We start from the raw sequence: 20,773 nt of genomic DNA on the forward strand, positions 1-20,773 counted from the left end.
AGCTGGCTGGGGTGACTGCTGTTGCTACTTCTGTCTCTGCTTCTGCTCGCCTCTGCAAACACTGCCCTTGGTGTTGAGTTCAGGGAAGCGACCAGCCCTCTGCGGCAGAGTTTGATACCAGAAGCGGTAAATCTTGATCTTTTTCCTACTCAAGAATGGAAGAGTTTTACTGCAGGTCTTTTCTTGATTCCATTACAAATACGTTATTAACTCTAAGAAATGGAAACGAATTTTCATTGTTTATTGTCAATGGCGTAGCCAGGTTTGGAGCCAGGTATTGAAAGGATGCAAACTTAGACCATTTGAGGGTTTCTTCTTTGAGAAAAATATTAAAAATGAGAGTCCTGGAAGGGACTTCCATGGGGGCACAGTGGTTAAGAATCTGCCTGCGAATGCAGGGGACACAGGTTCGAGCCCTGGTCCGGGAGGATCCCAAGTGCCGCGGAGCAACTAAGCCCGTGTGCCACAATTACTGAGCCTGCACTCTAGAGCCCGTGAGCCACAACTACTGAGCCTGCGTGCCACAACTACTGAGCCCGCGTGCCACAACTACTGAGCCCGTGTGCCACAACTGCTGAAGCCCATGTGCCACAACTACTGAAGCCCACACGCCTATGGGCTTGTGAAGCCCATGCTCCACAACAAGAGAAGCCACCGCAACGAGAAGCCCGCGCACTGCAATGAAGAGTAGCCCCTGCTCACCGCAACTACAGAAAGCCCGTGCGCAGCAACGAAGACCCGATGCAGCCAAAAATAAATTAATTCATTAATTTTAAAAAGAGTCCTGGAAGAGACCTTGGCAGGTGGGGGCCCTGGTTTGGCAGCTTCCTCTGAGATACGCCTTCCTTCCCCCTGGTATGGAGACTTCCTCTTCCCAGCCCTTCCCCCCACCTCCCCCCCCCAACCCCCCTGCATGGATTTGACCTTTGCCCAGTCACAGCCTTTGTGAGCCTTCCTGCCCAAGTGGACAGTTGCTTTTTACAGTTGGGGTCTGGGACCCTGAGATGGGAATCCAGCTTTCACTGTGGCAGGGCCAGGCTGAAATTCAGATGGGTGACACCTGAGGGTCCAGGCTGTTTCCTGTCCCCCAGCCTCTGAGACCCTGGTAGCCCCTCAAAGCCCCCTCAGGCCGACCTCATTGACGAGCTATGTTTATAAAGAAGGAAATGATCCGTTCCCATGTGTGGCTTCTCTTGGCCCAGAGCAGATGGTGGGTGTGGGAGGAGAAGTGGGCAGACGAATGGAGGGGGGCAAGGAGACCCCCTTCTTGGACAGAAAAGAACACAGAGGAACAGAAGTGAAATTGAGGCTCAGGGTCCAACTTTCACTCTGCTCACTGACATGGAAATGATGCCACAACCCAGAGTGGAGAGTAAAGAGTTAATGTAGGACCTGCGTCCCTTGGTCCAGCACCTGCAAGCTGATGCCTGTGTGTGTGTGTGCATGTGCATGTGCATGTGTTAAAACCTCACAAAAAATGAACAGTGGTTGTCTTTGGTCATGGGACTTGTCCTTTGTTCTGATGTGTTTTTCTGCGTTTGGAATGGTTTTGCAGGAAGCATGCTTTATTTTTATGATCAAGCAAAACGATAAAGCTTTCTCAGTTTGAAAAGGGCAAACACTTGGGTTCTCAGTCCCCCTCCTATGACGTGATTTGTCTCCATGATGCCCCCTAATGTCCCCAAGGTGCAAGACCTCTTGAGCATTTGACTTGGTGCGAAGCTTTCTAGCCTGTCATCCATCTCTGCAGATAAACTCAGTTATGCCTCTGAGGCATAAGCTGAGGTCCACTGCAGGTGATGGATTCTGAGCGTGGCTCCTGGGGACTCCAGCACTTTGGGATCAAGGGGCTGCCCTGTTAGTAGCAGCGGCTGCACAGACCCATCAAACCTCATGTCGAGAGGCAGTCATTCTTTTCACTGCCCTGGCACCCTGGCTCTGCCCCGCCATGCTGGCTTGCCAGGAAGACAAGGATCTTCCTTTTTTTTTTTTCCTTGCAAACTTTATGTCTCCCCCCCACTGAGTTTTATTGGGATATAATTGTATAATATAATATAAATGTGTAATAGCCTTGTATTAGTCCAAGGTATACAACATAGTGATTTGCTCTATGTATATATGGTGAAACGATCACCACAGTAAGTCTAGTTAACATCCATCAACTCACACAGTTGCAATTTTTTTCTCGTGATGAGAACTTTTAAAATCTACTCTCTTGGGCTTCCCTGGTGGCGCAGTGGTTGAGAGTCTGCCTGCCGATGCAGGGGACACCGGTTTGTGCCCCGGTCCGGGAAGATCCCACATGCCGCGGAGCGGCTGGGCCCGTGAGCCATGGCCGCTGAGCCTGCGCGTCCGGAGCCTGTGCTCCGCAACGGGAGAGGCCACAGCAGTGAGAGGCCCGCGTACCACAAAAAAAAAAAAAAAAAAAAAAAAATCTACTCTCTTAGCAACTCTTACATATGCAATATATTGTTGTTAACTATAGTCACCATGCTGTACATTACATGCCCAGACTTATTTAACCTAAAACCAAAAGTTTTTTTTTTATAAATTTATTAATTTAATTTATTTATTTTTGGCTGTGTTGGGTCTTCATTGCTGTGCATGGGCTTTCTCTAGTTGTGGCGAGTGGGAGCTACTCTTCATTGTGGTGCGTGGGCTTCTCGTTGTGGTGGCTTCTCTTTGTTGTGGAGCATGGACTCTAGGAGCATGGGCTTCAGTAGTTGTGGCACACAGGCTCAGTAGTTGTGGCTCGCTGGCTGTAGAGCGCAGGCTCAGTAGTTGTGGCACGCAGGCTCAGTAGTTGTGGCTCACTGGCTGTAGAGCGCAGGCTCAGTAGTTGTGGCACAAGGGCTTAGTTGCTCCGTGGCATGTGGGATCTTCCTGGACCAGGGCTTGAACCCATGTCCCCTGCATTGGTGGATTCTTAACCACTGCACCACCAGGGAAGCCCCTAACCAAAAGTTTTGACCTTTTGACCCCCTTCACTAACTTCTCTAACCCCCCGACCCCCTGCCTCTGGCAACCACCAATCTGTTCTCTGTATCTATGTGTTGGGGTTTTTTTCAGATTCCATATATAACTGAGATCATACAGTGCTCACCTTTCTCTGTCTGACTTATTTCACTCAGCATGATGTCCTCAAGGTCCATCCTGTTGTCACACATGGCAGGATTTAATTCTTTTTTATGGCTTTTCCTACATTTTCTTTTTGCATTCATCCATCAGTAGACGTTTAGGTGGTTTCCATGTCTTAGCTATTGAAAATAACGCTGCAGTGAGCATGGGGGTGCATATATCTTTTCGAGATATGATTTTGTTTCCTTTGGAATTGCTAGACCATATGGTAGTTCTATTTTTAATTTTTTGAGTAAACTCCAATCCGTTTTCCATAGTGTCTGCACCAATTTACATTCCTACCAACAGTGCACGAGGGTTCCCTTTTCTCCACATCTTCACCAACACTTGTTATTTCTTGTCTTTTCTATAATAGCCATTCTAAGAGGTGTGAGATGATACCTATTGTTGTTTTGATTTGCATTTCTCTGATGATTAGTGATGTTGAGCATCTTTTCATGTACCTGTTGGCCATCTTTGGAATATCTTCTTTCGAAAAATGTCTATTCAGATCCTCTGCCAATTTTTTTTCCTTTTTTTTTTGCCGTACGCGGGCCTCTCACTGCTGTGGCCTCTCCCGTTGTGGAGCACAGGCTCCGGACGCGCAGGCTCAGCGGCCATGGCTCACAGGCCCAGCCGCTCCAAGGCACATGGGATCTTCCCGGACCGGGGCACGAACCCACGTCCCCTGCATCGGCAGGCGGACTCTCAACCACTGCACCACCAGGGAAGCCCTTCTGCCCATTTTTTTTTTTTTTAATTTTTAATAGAACCTCCTCATAAGTAAACTCGAATTCACATGTACTCTTTTTGTTGTTGTTGTTGTTGGGGGTAGGAGTTTATTAATTAATTTATTTATTTTTGCTATGTTGGGTCTTCGTTTCTCTGTGAGGGCTTTCTCTAGTTGTGGCAAGCGGGGACCACTCTTCATTGCAGGTGCGCGGGCCTCTCACCGTTGCGGCCTCTCTTGTTGCGGAGTACAGGCTCCAGACGCGCAGGCTCAGTAGTTGTGGCTCACGGGCCTAGTTGCTCCATGGCATGTGGGATCCTCCCAGACCAGGACTCGAACCCGTGTCCCCTGCATTAGCAGGCAGATTCTCAACCACTGCACCACCAGGGAAGCCCCTGCCCATTTTTAAATCAGATTTTTGTTTGTTTGTTTGTTTCTTATTTTTTGTTATCGAGTTGTATGAGTTCTTTGTATATTTTTAGATATTAACCCCTTATCAGATATTTTGCAGATGACTTGCAAATATTTTCTCCCATTCTGTAGGTTGCCTTTTCATTTTGCTGATGGTTTCCTTCGCTATGTAGAAGCTTTTCAGTTTGATTTAGTTTCACTTGTTTATTTTCTCTTCTGTTGCCTTTGCTCTTGGTGTCAAATCCAAAAAATTATTGCCAAGACTGAAGTCAGAGATCTTACTGCCTATGTTTTCTTCTAGGAGTTTTATGGTTTCAGGTCTTATGTTCAAGTCTTCCATCTAATCTGAGTGGATTTTTGTATGATGTTAAGAGAGAGGTCTAGTTTCATTCTTTTGCCCGTTACTGTCCACTTTTTCCCAGCACCATTTATTGAAGAGACTGTCCTTTTGCCACTGTATATTCTTGGCTCCTTGGTCATAAATTAATTGACCATATATGCATGGGGTTTTTTCTGGGCTCACAAGGATTTTCTAACACTTTGTTCGGTTAGAATCACTCCAGTGAGGTCAGAGGCAAGGACGGAGATCTCCTGACTTTCCCTCAGCAAGTCCGCCCACCCCCCTTCCCCCTCCTTTCCCGCTTGCATGTGGCCTTTGTGTGCTTCGTCTGGAAGGTTTTTCCACTGTGATTGGAGAGATGAGCACATCTCACCTGTAACGAGCACCTTGAGGAAAAGCCACTGGTGCCTGCTATCCACGGTGCAGGGCTAAGGGGGGCTCGGGGGCAGTGCCACCACACGCAGAAGACAGTTTGCCCAGACCCAGGAGCTCTGGGGTTCGACTCACTTGACTGCCCAGAGGCCCCATTCACTCCACTCCCGCTGCCCTTCTTTCTGTGCTGACTGGAGCCTCATGTCCCCAACCCCAGGTTCCCGGCAGAGGCCTCAGCATTGATCTCTTGTCCCCTACTTCAAAACTCAGCCCTTCCCTGTCCCCTGGAACAGCCCTCTCCCAGCTCTCACACCTTGGAGGCAACTGCTGGCCTGGTTCAGTGTGTGAGATTGTCTCCTCCACCCCTCCCCGCTTCCTGTCCCCACTGCCCTTGCTCCCCGACCTGAGGTCTGGACGGGAGTTAGAAACCCACTCCTGTGGGATATTTTGCTTGGGTCACAGAGTTATCAGTCCCTAGTGCAGATTAATCAATAAGACCATTCACCACACAGGGGCGTTTGTGAAATGCTCTAGGGCATAAGGCAGCCACTGGGGCAAGGACTGCTTGGCAGGGGCACTGGGGCGGTAGTCAGCAGGCCCCCAGCCTGGCTCTACCGCTCATGAGCCACATGCTTTGGGACAAGTCACCCGACTCTCAGCCTCTGTATCTTGACTGTGTAATAGAGACAGTCCCAGGCCTTCTTCACGCAGGGTTGCTGCGAGCCAGTACTCCTCTTAGAAGTAGGAAGTAGCTTAGTAAACCGTGAGGAACTTCAGAAATGTGAATCACACATGAGCCACGAAGCCATCTCTGAAAGCGGCTCTTTTTTTTTTTTTTTTTTTAAGGGAAGGGAGGGACTTCCCTGGCGGTCCAGTGGTTAAGACTCACCTTCCAATGCAGGGGGTGCGGGTTCAATTCTTGGTCAGGGAGGTAAGACCCCACATGCCTCGTGGCCAAAAAACCAAAACATAAAACAGAAGCAATATTGTAACAAATTCAATAAAGACTTGAAAAATAGTCCACATCAAAAAAAAAAAAAGGAATCTTTAAAAAAGAATTAAATAAATAAAGGGAAGGGAGATGGGTGTGGGAAATCAGGACTGGGTGGATGGCTGTGCTGGGCAGGTAGGGGACTGCAGGAGGTCACTACCCAGGTGCCCAGAACCTGTGTGGGAAGGGCCACAACAAGGGAAGGAGAAGGAAAACAAACAGAACTTCCCAGAAATGGCGTTCGGGGCCAGGCGCAGTCAGGCCCTGCTTAGGGTGGAGGCCAAGGAGCCCCCATGGATTAACGAGCTCCAGGGGCAACTGGGGATTCAGCTTTGTCAAAAGCATCCATTGAACCAGGCCAGTGAGTCATCTGTTTGGTGAAATCTCCAAGGTGCAGCGGCCTGGCAGCCTCCCTGGGAGAGAGGCTGCAGCTCTGTTTCCACCGCGGTGGCAGCGCTCCATTGGCGAAGCTGGAAGCCACCCAGGCTGCAGAGGCCACATGCCTGCCTGCCGCCTGCTGACTTTTAGACATTTTTTTCTAATTATAAAACTAATAATCGTTGTAGAAAAACATAAGTATAAAAAATAAAATGAAAAGCGATCCACAAGCCTATCCCTAGAGAAAGCCGTCATTCTGCTCTCCTTTGTTCCGTGCAGGTCGTATGAGTCAGGTTGGAACAGGCTATGCTGAGGTAACACACGACGCCCGTGTGAGCCACGGCCATGGTCCTGTAACTGCCCACTGTATTCATCTCTCCTTTCCTCCTGTTCACTTCCTGGCTCTTAAAGGCAATTAGGATCAGAAACCTTCAGATTTTTATCACTCCGCATGATGCTGGGTATTGCTTTAAGTTAGTCTTTATCAGAATAAACACAAACCTCCTTTTTCTATTTTTTAAGGTTTTTAAAAATTGTCAGAACTCGGTGTTGACTTCTAGTGAATGCTTCTTTAACTCTATTGAGTTTTTTCTTATTTGCCCTGTTAGATTTCTGAAAGTATAAGAACCACTGGGGGGCTTCCCTGGTGGCGCAATGGTTAAGAATCCGCCTGCCAGTGCAGGGGACACGGGTTCGAGCCCTGGTCCGGGAAGATCCCACATGCCAGGGAGCAACTAAGCCCCTGCGCTACAACTACTGAGCTTGCGCTCTAGAGCCCGCGAGCCACAACTACTGAGCCTGTGTGCCACAACTATTGAAGCCCACGTGCCTAGAGCCCGTGCTCCACAACAAGAGAAGCCACCGCAATGAGAAGCCCGTGCACCGCAACGAAGAGTAGCCCCCACTCGCCACAACTAGAGAAAGCCCGCGCACAGCAACGAAGACCCAACGCAGCCAAAAATAAAATAATAAATAAATAAATGTATATATAAAAGAACCATTGGGGATCCCTGTTTTGCCTGTTTTATATGTTTTATTATCCATCTGCTGTTAAAAATACCCAAGGGAGAAAAAAAAAATTCAAGGAAGAAAGAAAGCAAAGGTTCCCTGAGGCCCAGATTTCAGAGCATTAACTTAGAGTGAAGAATTGGGGGGGGGGCGCTGGGGGTTCCTTGGGGTACGACCTCTGATACAAGGCACATTTGCGTTCAGGTAACTGTTCCACCACCCAATCACTTAGACTCATCGCTTCTGCCCTGCGCTCTGAAAACGGGACTTTTGTTTTCGCTGAGGGGTGAACTGGGCCTCCGTTAACGTGCACTTGAGGCCGCCTTTTGGTGACCTAACCCGACAGATGTCGGGACGCCTGCTGGGGCCACTTTTACCTTGTGCTCAGTGACCCTCCAGGGTATTTGGGCCCAAGGGTCGGGTGATTTCTGGAAGCCCACGGGAGGAGGATGGGACTGAACCAGCCCCCATACTGCTGGTGGTGGTGATTTTTTTCTCTCCCCAGAACTGTCTCAACAAACAGCAGCTCCTCTCGGCCATCCGCCAGCTGCAGCAGCTGCTCAAGGGCCAGGAGACACGCTTCGCCGAGGGCGTCCGTCACATGAAGAGCCGGCTGGTGGCGCTGCAGAGCTCTGTGAGCAGAGCGGGCCCGGACACGCCCCCAGGTGGGTCCCCAAGTCACCACCCCGGGCCCCGGGGGCCTCTTCCCGCCCTGATCTCCCTTGCCTGGCCAGGGTTCACAGTGGATTGAGTCGCGGGCCTTCCCCTGCCTCCCCTTCTGTCTGGGGCTGGACGGTAGGAGTGTGTGAAGACGGCATCTGTCAGCCGTCTCCCCCCATCATCTGAGTGGTACCCATTTCCTCTTAGACCTTTTCACTCCAGGCTCAGCAACCCTCACGTCTGCACAGCGTCTCCAGAGAATTGTCGAAAGGAACCACTTTCAGAGCACCAGCTGCTCTCCCTTCCCTGTCCCTATGCAGGTGGACCCTAGGTAGTTCCTTTTTTTTTTTTTAATTTAATAGACTATTTTTTTGAGCAGTTGTCAGTTCATGGCAACACTGAATGCAAAGCACAGAGAGGTCCCCCATACACCCTCCCGAACACACACGGCCTTCCCACCATCAACACCCTGCACTCGTGTGACCCACGGGTACAGCCTATGAACCAACATTGGCTTCCGTTTTCCAGGCATGAAAACAAGTCCTCGCTCCTCCATGAGTCCCCCGTTAGTGCGGTGGGGTGGGATGGAGGGGCTGCTGAGGGCAAGTCCCGTTTGTCTGGTGAGGTTACCGGGGGCCCCCCAGACCCCTTCCCCTGGGGGGTAGGACACTGACAGACACTGGGCCTTTTCCTGGTTGTCCCAGTGACAAGCTTCCATGCTGTCAAGGCCCGAGGGTGGGGGGCTGGATTTCCTCTGGCCTCTCCTCAGGATGATTGATGGAGGTCAGGGGGGAAGGTTGTATGTTTGTTCTGAGTCGTGAACCTATGGAATATCTGACATCATTTACTCACTTAAGACACATTTCTCAAGGGCCTTCTTTGTGGTGTGAGGTGAAGTTTCCTGAGTTGGATTTCCTACCTTTTCAGAGACTGTGGTAGCAGATCCAGAGTCACCACAGCCCTGAGTCGACTCCTGCTGTTTTCCTTGGCCCCAGGGGTGCAGAACTAGACCTGCCGGCCAAACCCCTCACACTTTCCAAGGCGCCGAGAGGCCCCAGCCTTTGGTGGGGCTCATCACAGCCGGACTCCGAGAGGCAGGCAGGGCATCCTTCCCTTCTCCTGCAGATGGGGAAACTGAGGCCAAGAGAAGTGAGTTAGGAGTAGTGGGTCCCAGCTCTGGTGATTTTGTTTTCTGCTAGAGGTTCACCCACACAGACTCTTTCGGTTTTCATGGGATCAGAGCTCCTGCCATTTCTGGGAGTTTCCAAGAAGAACCTACAGGAGATAATTTCTACAACTGCTCTGTCCATGTTAGAGGTCCCTGTCCACGAGTATATACAGAAAGGTAGCTATGGTTAAATTGCTAATCCTCTTGTCACCAGGTTCAAGGTCTTTCTCCTCTGAACCATACAAGATTTTTCAAAGTGGCCAATTCTCTTTTTAAAGAGTTGCTGTCATGCGTTCTGTCTCTTTTGTGTTGGACATGGGGCTGGCAGCTGTCAGGACTGCCTGCAGGGGAGGGGGATGCCACACAGGTGACGGGGGAAGGCAGAAGCTTGCTCCAGATCAAACTGCACATAGTGGGAAAATTATCTTTTCCTTTTTTTTAGAAGGGCATTTGCAGGCAGTCGGAAAGAATAATTTCTAGTCCTGGAAAATTCTTGGCCTTCCTCTTTCTGGCTTGTGTTCTAAGTATCTCCCTCCTGTTTTCCTAAGAACATCACAATCCATCAGCTTTAGGGCTTATCTCGGCCCCTCCTTCCAATCATGTTCCCAAATCACCAGTCATTTAACCATAGCTACCTTCACTGCCAAGCTCATTACATGTTATCCTCCTTCGGGAAGGTGTAGGCAGCTTCCCTGTGGCCCTGCAGACTCACCAAGACACGGTCATGATGAAATGAACCAGCCAAGGGGCACGTCTTTCCACCCGACAGAAACCTTTGGCTCCCATTTGGGAAGTCCTTGCTATTCTTTTTTTTTAAGACTTTTTGATGTGGACCATTTTTAAAGTCTTTATTGAATTTGTTACGATACCGCTTCTGTTTTATGTTTTGGTTTTTTTGGCCACGAGGCACGTGGGATCTTAGCTCCCCGACCAGGAATCAAACCCACACGCCCTGCATTGGAAGGCGAAGTCTTAACCACTGGACTGCCAGGGAAGTCCCTGCAAATTGATTTTTAATTAATATGTAACCATTCATTAAGTCTACTGACATTTATGGAGCTGTGTGGAGATACTGACTCCATCCAGTCTGGTACCATTTACCTGTGAGTTGCTCCAGCAGGTAGGTTTTCTTTTTTGAGGGTTTTTAAAGATTTCTCTTCCCCAAAGAGACCCTACTCCTTTCCCCCAAAGCATTTTGAATCCTTTTCAGCACAAGGCAGTAGTAGATTTTTCAGAGAGAAATATAAAGTCGTGTATTTACAGGGACTGAGACAGCGAGCTGGGAGCGCCCAAGCATTGGGTTGTGGGCTCATCCTGGCTTCCTGCTCACAAGGTCATTACCACGGGTGCCCACTTGGAGGTTCATAAAGGAAGGTGACACAGCATGGTCAGGTGTTCCCCAGTAACCGAAGAGTACTGAGAGTCCTCGGGGGATGGGCCAGCTCCTGCCCTTCTCCCGGGACACAGGTGGGATTTGGGGCAGAGCCCCAGGTGGCTGCCCAGTGCCCCCAGAGTGACGTGTGGGCAGATGCTCCCCTCGAGGGAGATGCTGAGCGATTCTCCAGCACGCACTACAACCTACACAGCTGAAGCAATAGCTTCATTTTCATCTGTCTAAAACCGTGAAAATATTTTTACAAATGACATTTGGAACCTACTTTAAAACGTGTTAGAAGTGGCTCTGAATTTCCAGCTCAGCTAAATCCAAACCCAACCTGTCACAACTCGGGACAGTCCTTTTAGACAAGCGTGGACCAAGCATGGCACTCTGCTGCAGGTGGAGGAAGAACGGGGAGCGTCTCCCCTCTCTCTCCAGCCCACGGTGGTCCTTCAGGAAATCCGGTTGCTTCTGCCTTCACAGCACAGCCAGGGTTGAAGCTATCGCTCCTGGCTCCCTGCTCCCACCCTGGGCTGAGCCACCTTCATCCTGCCCCTGGCTTTACCTCCCTCTCTGTCCTCTCTCGCACTGGACGTTGCACTCAATCTGCAGCCAGAGTGATGCTGTTCGCGTACAGGTCGGTCACTTCCCGCCTCTCCTCAGACCCTCCAGCGGCCCCACCTCATGCCAAGAGCCAGTTACGTGGCCTTTTCTTTCCTTTTCTGTGCCATGTGACACTGCTCTGTGTCGCTCCCTGACGCTTCTCTGGCTTCATCCCCAGCTACTGTCCAGCTCATCCTCTCCACGGCAGCCACGGTGGTCTCCTGGACATTCCTCAGACCTGCCAGGCACACACCCACCTCAGGGCCTTTGCACCGGCTTGATCCCTCTGTCCTCCGCAGATATCTGCGTGGTCATGCCTTCACCTCATTCAACTTTTTGTCCCAGGGAGACCTCCCCGGCCACCATACCCAAATTGAGCCGTCCTCTGGCATCCCCAGCACTATTCCCTACTTCATTTTCTACATGACACTTGTCACCTCTCGTCACTCCTTGCTATTTGCTTGTAGATCTTGCTTATCACGTGTCTCCCCTGCTAGAAGGGTGCTTCCCGAGAGCTGGGTTTCATCTGTTTCGTTCACTAAGTGTCAGACTCCTAACATGGTGCCTGGCAGATGGCAGGAACCCAATAGACAATTTTTCACTCATTCATTTGGTCAAAAATTATTTACTGGGCACTCATTATGTGCCAGACACTGGGCTGGTGCCGGGATACAGCAGGGACAGGAGGCTGGGCAAGGTCCCCACCCTCTGGAGCTGCGTTCTGAGGGAGAAACTGACAACAACTGTGGAAACAAACGCGTCAACGAGATAACGCCAACGGTTACACGTGCTAGAAGAAAGCAAAGTGAGCTCACAGGGGAGGTTTTAGCAGAACGTGGTGGTTAGAGAACACTCTGGGAGGTGGAGGGCATTCAGGTCAAGACTTGGAGAGTGAGAAGCAGCCAGAGATGGGCAGCTCTGGGGAAAGAACATTCCAGGCAGAGAGAAGGGCTAAAGCCAAGGCCTGGAGGTGGGGCTGAGCCCAGCCTGTTCAGGAGAACCAAGGAAACCCCGGGTACGGCTGGGGCTCTGAGAGAGCAGAGCGAGAGGGTGGGCCCTGTGGGGGGTGTCCCAGCTCCCACCCTCCCAGGCTGCCAGGCCCTGCCCACGACCCTGGGAGTCTCTGAGCTGCGGTCTCCTCATCTTTCACCAAGCGGGCATGCGTTGCCTGTGCCCAAGAGTGCTTGGGGGGTTCGGTGACACGTGGTATGTAAACTGTGCAGCCCAGGGAATTCCCTGGCAGTTCACTGGTTAGGACTCTGCTTCCACTGCTGAGGGCCCGGGTTCAATCCCTGCTTGGGGAACTAAGATCCCGCAAGCCACGCGGTGCAGCCAGAAAATAAGAAAAAATGAAATGTGCAGCCCAGTGCACAGCCCGGAGCAGGCATTCGACCTCAGGGCGCTGAGGGTAAGAAGCCTTGTAATCCAGAGTGATGTCTAAACGGCCGTGGGCCTTCTTTTCTTCCTTACAGTCTCCTGCCCTGCTCTGAGCACCCCTCCAGATGGCAGAAAGTTTGGGAGCAAGTACTTAGTGGATCACGAAGTCCATTTTACCTGCAACGCTGGCTTCCGGCTGGTTGGGCCCAGCAGCGTGGTGTGTCTTCCCAACGGCACCTGGACGGGAGAGCAGCCCCGCTGTAGAGGTACGGTCCTTCCTTCCCAGGGGCCTGCCAGATGGGCAGGGTCATTCCAGGGGACGCTTTTCTGCCTGATTCCTCAACCGCAGAAGAGCAGCCAGCTTGTCTGATGACCACAGCCTGGCTTGGGCCGGCATCTATCTACATAAGCCCTTGCCAGACCCTCCCAACGATTGAGTCTTATTATTTTGCACATGGGGAAATGGAGGCACAGAGAGGTGAAGGAACTTGCCCAAGGCCACACAGCTGGGGCTGAACTGATTCATACCATACACTCTGACCCCAGAGTTGGGGCAAGAAGTCTTCTGTGGGTTAGGGGAGGGGCAAGAAGAGGTACTGCAGGGAAATGTGCCTCCTTTGGGCTGCTTTGTTCTGGGGCTGTAGTTTACTGGCGAGCCTCTTGGTGATCTGTAGGGTTGAGGAAATTTCTCAGGTGTCCTTTGTGACTGCTTTGGGACTTGGTGTAGACAGGCTCCAGGAGAGACCATTGGGATGAGAGGGGGTCATGAAAAGGCTTCTTTTCTCTGTGCTAAGCTTGAAAACAGTACTTTCTTGGCACGCATAATTTGTTGGTTTTTTAAAAGTATGTGGTCAAAATATCACGGATATCCTGTTCGTTTTCAGAACAGGATTCACGGGACATCTGCTGGGGCAGAATGTCCATGATTTTAGCCCAAGCATTGAAGGGGAAAATGCAAATATTACATGAATAAGTCCGTTGTCAAGAGTAGTATGGAGAGGATTTCAAATGCATAAATAACTTGAAAATATAAAGGAACATCAGAAAACAGACTTCCCTTGTGGTGCAGTGGTTAAGACTCCACGCTCCCAAGGCACGGGGCCCGAGTTCGTTCCCCGGTCAGGGAACTAGATCCCACATGCATGCTGTACCTAAGAGTTCACATGCCGCGACGAAGGAGCCCGCCTGCCGCAACTAAGACCTGGGCCAGCCAAATAAATAAATAAATAAAATATTTTTTTAAATGTTAAAAAAAAAAAAGAGGCCATCTCTGAAGACGAGTGTAGGTTGACATGAGAGGCACAGGGCAACCAGCACCACATTCGTGGACCTAGACTTCTGTTTCCCCCTCCTGGGAAGAACAGTGATTCAGAGGTTGATGACAGGTACCAGCTCTCAGACTTACCTGGGAGCCAGCCAGGAAATGAAGCCACATGACCTGCAAACACACCAGGGGAAATGCCAGTATCTGGATTTACCCTTGACCCTGAAAGATCTCCATCCAGGAAAAGCACCTTATGCGTGCTAAACTGTGGTAGCAGAGGTGGGACCACAACAGCATTTCATTGTCCTTGCTTTGGGTGTCTGTATTTTTAACTTACAGATTGCGTTACTGACCCCAGTTGATTTCTTCCTCCGAGCAGCCAGGTGCCTCTGATGGCCCCACCAACTTCCATGAGGTGCGGGCGCGTCTCACCTGTTGGTACTCCTGTCACGGACACCCAGATGGTCATCTCCCCACCCCCACCACAAACAGTGCTGACAAGGTCTCCTGATCCCCTCTCTTTGTCTCCGGGCCCTGTATATGGGGCCGGAGTTGGGGGGCAGTTGGTTGCACGCTCACTTCCTTTGCACCGAGCGCTGCCGTGCCGCTCTACACAAGGGCGGCACCAGCCCACGCTCCCCCGGCAGTGCTGTGGGCAAAGCACATTTTACCCAAGTGCAAGTCTTCTTTCTTGCTCAGGTCTTATCCATATTCAGCCCACAGCGGTGATACGATTTACAGTGAGCATCCTGTGGTTTAAATGAAAAGATGGGTTTGAAGGAGAAGACGGCTGAAAAATGCATATTTAGGCAGATAGGGAAGAAACACCAGAGGCTCAGGAACAAAGGAATACGTTGTTGCCTGACCAAGTTGGGACCCAAAGCAGCCCAGTGTCATCTTACCAGCCTGACTAGGAGGCCTTCCCAGAGGATCCTGGGCGTGTCTGCCAGCTGCCCTGTTGACCTTGCACGTGTTGATCATGTATTAGCACCTCACCTCCCTGCAGCAGGACCCCCTTAATGGAAAACAGAGCCCTACTGCAGTGTGGCCTGTGTGCCGTGGTTCCCAAACTTTCAGATGCTCCAGAGTCACCCAGAAAGCTTGTACAACACAGGCTCTGAGGCCTCAACAGGTCTACCGAGTTGAGTGAGATCTTTATGGATGAGACTTGGGAAATCTGCATTTTTCTTGCGATTCTGACGTGAACCGGATTTTGAGACACACCATTTTATTGGTTTTTGCCACTGCCAGAAACAAAAAAGGATATTGAACGTTTTGAAGCACTGATGTATTGGGGCCCTAACCAATCAGAAGGGCTGCCAGGTGTGAGCCAACAGTAGGGCATGACCAGGTGAGACACCTTCACCAGCACTGACATTTTGGGAAGGTCGAGCCAGCCCTGACAAACATTAGGGCACACAGTCTCACTGAGCAGTCCCTCTCCTGAGATGTGGAGGTCACCTTCCCTGGAGGACCACTGCCAAGCGTGACCAGCAAGTCTACTGATCTTTCCCATTGTCCAGCACGGTGCTCCTCATTCACATGGAACTTCCCAGCTCATTCCAGATTCGCCGTGTGTTCTTGGTCTCCCCTCTCCCCCAGCCTCCTCTCTGCCCACTGGTCCTTCTTCCCTGACCTCCGTGCCGGAGGACGGCTTGCTGTAGCCCACCCTGGACTTCTACGAGGGCCACGTCTACTATCTAAAACCCTGAGAAGCACGGGCTCAGGGAACAAGGCGGTGGCCAGTCCACACCGAGATCTTAGAGGGATGTTTTTCATCTTACAGTTTAAGTGTAAACTGGGCATGGAGTTCACCCTCGCGTGGTGATGAAACAAAAACACTCATATGTCACGACCAAGGTGCCCAACCAGCTGTTGGACATGACCCCTCTCCAAGTGAGTGGACGGTGCCTGACTGACAGTTCTGTTCTGGGCAGGAATTTATTCGATTAATGGAGGCTGTCTCTAGCAGGAACCTCAAAGCGGGGGGCACCCGAGCCTGTCAAGAAGGAGAAGTAGGGGCTTCCCTGGTGGCGCAGTGGTTGGGAGTCCGCCTGCCGATGCAGGGGACGCGGGTTCGTGCCCCGGTCCGGGAAGATCCCACATGCCGCGGAGCGGCTGGGCCTGTGAGCCATGGCCGCTGGGCCTGCGCATCCAGAGCCTGTGCTCCGCAGCGGGAGAGGCCACAGCAGTGAGAGGCCTGCGTACCACAAAAAAAAAAAACGCAGTGGGCAGAGGTAGGCTCCAAAACTCCAGGATGGAAAACAGCCATTTAGCTTCCTGGATTAGTTCCCTTTTTCCCTTCTTACTCAGAAGAGCAGGTTTTTAAGATTTGAAGCTTCCTGAATTGAGGAAATCATAGCCACAGACCTTGTCCCTTTGACAACATGGGTGACCAAAAAACAACACGAGAGAAATAAATACCCTTGTCCCTTACCGCCATGCTGGGAAAAAAGAATTGTTTTCATTCGTCATCCCCACCCTCCCTTTTTTTAAACCTTCATTCATCCATTCATTCAACCAGTTTTCACTGGGTACCAGCTATGCACAAAGCATCGTGTTAGGGATTCAATGCTGAATCTAACAGACACTGCCCAACCTCGCAGGGCTCACACTCCAAGGTGTAGGCAAGACAGGTCACCAAACACAAAGGTCAACAAATCGACATTTGTGGTCGGTGCTTCGAAGGGATCTAACAAGGAACTGGGAGTAAATCCCATGGGGTGAGGGACAGTTGAGGGTCGCTCTAAGGCGGTGACAAAAACTGAAAGGGTGAGCGGGACCCGGCCATGTGATGATGGTGACTAACGGGCGGCATGAGGAGGATGCCGTTCCAGGAAGAGGGAGTGACACATGCAAAGGCCCTGACAAAGGGAAGAATTTGGCATGTTTGAGGAAACAAAAATATAAAATATAGAACCTTGTTGCTGGAGCAGCGTGTGAGCTGAGAGTGAGTGAGTCCAGGTGGAGAGACTCGTAAGCCAGCTCTTGTAGCCATAGGGGCCGTGCTGTCGGTGGGGTTTTAGATCTGAGCACAATAAGCAGGTTTAAGAAGAGGGGTGTGCTGATTGGATGGGCACGTTGCTGTTGTGTAGACATGCACTGGAGGTGACTAGAAGAGATGGACGCTGGGAAACCGCTTAGGTGGCTGTTAGCAGGTGCAGGGGAGAGATACAGCAGGGGAGACTGAAAGTAAACTTGGAGACAGAACTGATGGAACTTATCCCATGTGGGATGTGAGCAGGAAAGGAAGGTGAGGCTCCCAGGCTCCCAGACAGGGTGCATGAGACAATGAAGACCCAGCGACACATGTAGGTTTGTTTTTGGTTGTTGTGTTTATTTCAGATGTACGGCTTCAGATTCTTTTCCGTTACAGGTTATTGCAAGGTACTGAATATAGTTCCCTGTGTTACACAGTAAATCCTTCTTGTTTATCTATTTTATATATACTAATGTGTATCTGCTAAGCCCAAAGTCCTCATTTATCCCTTTCCTTCCCGTATCCCCTTTCGTAATCATAATTTTGTTTTCTATGTCTGTGAGTCTGTTTCTGTTTTGTGAGTTGATTTGTATTATCTTTTCAGATTCCACATATAAGTGATATCATGTGATATTGGTCTTTGTCTGACTTACTTCACTTTGTATGATCATCTCTAGGTCCATCCATGGGGCTGCAACTGGCATTATTTCATTCTTCTTTCTCTTGGTGGGAATGTCAATTAGTAGGTTTGTTTTAAACAACCTGTGTGTGTGGGTCGTTGACCCGAATTCCATTTTGGTCATGTTAACATGTCTGTGCAACATCCCAGTAGAGATCCATACATTCAACCCACAGAGACCATCGGGCACAGTGCCGTGCCCTGGTCACCAGTCCCAGTAAGGCTCCAAGCACATTCTGCCCACTGCATCTCGGTGTTGGCATCGCCAAGGAAAACACAAAGCAGTCGGGCCCCGGCTGGAGCAACGCTGTCCTCACACAGAGCAGACAGAGCAAGATGAACTCCAGCCGTGGGCGTCCGTCGCCCAGGGCGGGTGGGTCTCTCTCAGCAGCAGTTGCACGGGGCAGCTCACCTGCGTGCAGTGGAAGGACCCTCCTCCCCGCCCTTCCACTTCCCCAAGGAAACTGAAACGCTGGAGCTGAGGGCGGGCCTGAGGGCCATCGACACACAACTTCAGCAGAACAAAAGAGCACTTGTGGAGCAGGAAGCACGGAAAGATATGGCCACACGAGGTGGTAAACCCAGCACAGGCGTGGGGATGCTTTGTCTCATGTTGAAGGAGTGTGCCTGGCCCAGTAGGGGGCCAAAGACTTCCTTTCCCAATAGAGTTACGTGGACAGTTGGATGTAAAGTCTGGTGTCGAGGGCAAAGGAGGGCCAGAGAGACGCAGTTGGGAAATGTTAGCATAATGATGGTGTTTAAATCCATGGACAGTGATAAGAGCACCCAGAGAAGAGGGTGGAGAGAGAAAAGAAGTAGCTCAGGGGACTTCCCTGGTGGTACAGTGGTTAAGAATCCATCTGCCAATGCAGGGGACATGGGTTGGAGCCCTGGTCCGGGAAGATCCCACGTGCCACGGAGCAACTAAGCCCGTGCGCCACAACTATGGAGCCTGTGCTCTAGAGCCCACAAGCCACAACTACTGAGCCCACGTGCCACAACTACTGAAGCCCACGTGCCTAGAGCCCATGCTCCGCAACAAGAGAAGCCACCACAATGAGAAGCCTGCGCACCGCAACAAAGAGTAGACCCCGCTCGCCTCAACTAGAGAAAGCCCGTGTGCAGCAATGAAGACCCAACGCAGCCAAAAGTAAATAAATAAATAAACTCATATCAGATCCTGCCTCTCAAAAAAAACAAAGAAGAAGTAGCTCAGGACCCAGACAAAGGAGGGCAAAGGAGACAGGAAGAGCCTGTAGAGGCAAACCACAGGGAGACTGCGGAAAAGCAGGGTCGTGCACTGGATTTGGTGTCTGGAAGGTTATCTTGGAGTCAGAATAGAGCACAGCTTCAGTTCCCTTGCCTTCATATCATGAGGCCCTTCCTCAGAGACCTTTAAACAGCAATTGAAAGACCTCTGATATAGTAGCCACTTGATAATTAGTTACTGTGAAACTGACTGGCTGGCTGATTTACCGAATGCGTGAGTGAGTGAATGAATGAATGGGGGGTTATATTTAGAAACTATGAATTTCCTTCCAGACTTTTATCTAAGCAGATATATGCAAATTTTACATATTCAACATCTTCTGTGGGTCGATATTAACACAAGTTAATCTCCATTAACTCTTCTTTCTAAACATAACTTTTTTTTTTTCTAAACATAACTTTTAATGATTATGAAGCATTTCCTCATAAGGGCTATTCTATACTTAACTATTCCTCTGTTGCTTCTATAATCATAACCAATGCTGAGACAAGGAAGCTTTTTTCTTTTCCATTATGGTTTATTACAGGATATTGAATATAGTTCCCTGCGCTCTACAGTAGGACCATGTTGTTTATCCCTTCTATATGTAATAGTTTGCATCTGCTAATTCCAACCTCTCATTCCATCCCCGCCACCGCCCCGCCACAGTGTGGTATTTGCCTTTCTCTGTCTGACTTACTTCCCTTAGTGTGATAATCTCTGGGTCCATCCATGTAGCTGCAAATGGCATTATTTCATTCTTTTTCGTGGTTGAGTAATATTCCATTGTGTGCATATATATGTACCACATCTTCTTTATCCATTCATCAAGACAAGCAATCTTAAAGCATTTTTCATTATGAAAAAATTCAAACATTCAAAAGTAGAAAGAATAGTTTCATGGTTCTCAGCTACTCATAGCCCAGTAAGTATCAACGCGGCAAATCCCTTAATATCTTGAAATATCTAGTCAGGGTAAACGTTTCTCCAATTGTCTCTCATATTTTTAACACTTTGTTTGAACCAGGGTCCAAATAAGTTCCACACATTGCAGTCGGTTGATGTGTCTCCTGCACCTCTTTTAAGCCATAGTCGTCTTGAAGAAGACCACTGCTCTTCCCCGTCTCCCATTCCTTTGCAGTTTACTTGTTGAAGAAAATGGGTTGTTTCCCACAGCCTTGATCTTGCGCACTGCATCCCTGTAGGGTCGTTTAACATGACCTGCATTTCTTTTGTCTGTGTGTCCAGTTTTACTGAGATATAATGACATAGAGCACTGTGTCAGTTTAAGGTGTACAGCGTAACTACTTGACTTCCATTTATTGTGAAATGATTACCACAAGAAGTTTAGTTAACATTCATCATCTCCTACAGATACAAAAGAAATGTGTTTTTTTTTTCCCTTGTGATGAGAACTCTTAGGGTTTACTGCCTTTCAAATACACTACACAGCAGAGTTAACCACAGTCATCACGTTGTACATTATATGCCTGGTACCTATCTTATGACTGGAAGTGTGTAAGTTTTTGGTCTCTGTATTTCTTATAAACTGGTAGCTAACTCCAGAGGCTTGATCAGATTCTGGTGAGATTTTTGTACTGTTTGGGCAGAGCGGCGGTACATACTTGTGCTGGGAAGTCCCTGCTGTCCGTCATCTCTCTTCCTGTGATGCTGAGCCTTGGGAAGCATCACTGCCCTCATGCTGACCTCTCTCCAGTAGTTCCTTGAAGAGGGACTCGGGGGGGCAATTCCCCGAGTTCTTACACTTTCGAAAAGTGTACAGCTTTACCAGCCAACGACTGTTGGATTGGACATAAAATACCTGTCTCACATTTTCTTAAGTATCTTAAATGTCTTCTTCCACGTCTCCTGTTTTAACTGATACTGTTGTTGCTATCGTACGTCTTTGTGCCTGGATGCCCAAAGGATTTTTAAATTTTTCTTGAAAATCCAATAATTGTATTGGGATCCGGGTCAGTACTGGCCTTTCTGGGTCAATTTTCTCAGGTGTGGGGTTTATCTTTGCATTAAGAAGTTGCAGTGGCTGGAGCAATCTGGCCCCGAGGAT

At 49.7% G+C, this 20,773-nt stretch overlaps 2 protein-coding genes across 5 annotated transcripts in view; both read left to right on the forward strand.

Moving 5' to 3' along the window:
- Window positions 1-20,773, forward strand: part of TMEM87B (transmembrane protein 87B) — a 278,511-nt gene that overhangs the window by 78,074 nt on the left and 179,664 nt on the right. The gene's annotated exons all lie outside the window — the stretch shown is intronic.
- The window catches only part of FBLN7 (fibulin 7), a 65,383-nt gene that overhangs the window by 15,447 nt on the left and 29,163 nt on the right, over window positions 1-20,773 (forward strand). For all 4 annotated transcript variants that reach the window (XM_073791132.1, XM_073791133.1, XM_073791131.1 and 1 more), the window contains exons 2-3: window positions 7,853-8,012; window positions 12,629-12,799. In XM_073791132.1, the coding sequence (XP_073647233.1) occupies window positions 7,853-8,012; window positions 12,629-12,799 (331 nt within the window). The remainder of the gene's footprint in view (window positions 1-7,852; window positions 8,013-12,628; window positions 12,800-20,773) is intronic.

This window comes from Tursiops truncatus, chromosome 14, assembly GCF_011762595.2.
Source record: "Tursiops truncatus isolate mTurTru1 chromosome 14, mTurTru1.mat.Y, whole genome shotgun sequence".
NCBI lineage: Eukaryota > Metazoa > Chordata > Mammalia > Artiodactyla > Delphinidae > Tursiops > Tursiops truncatus.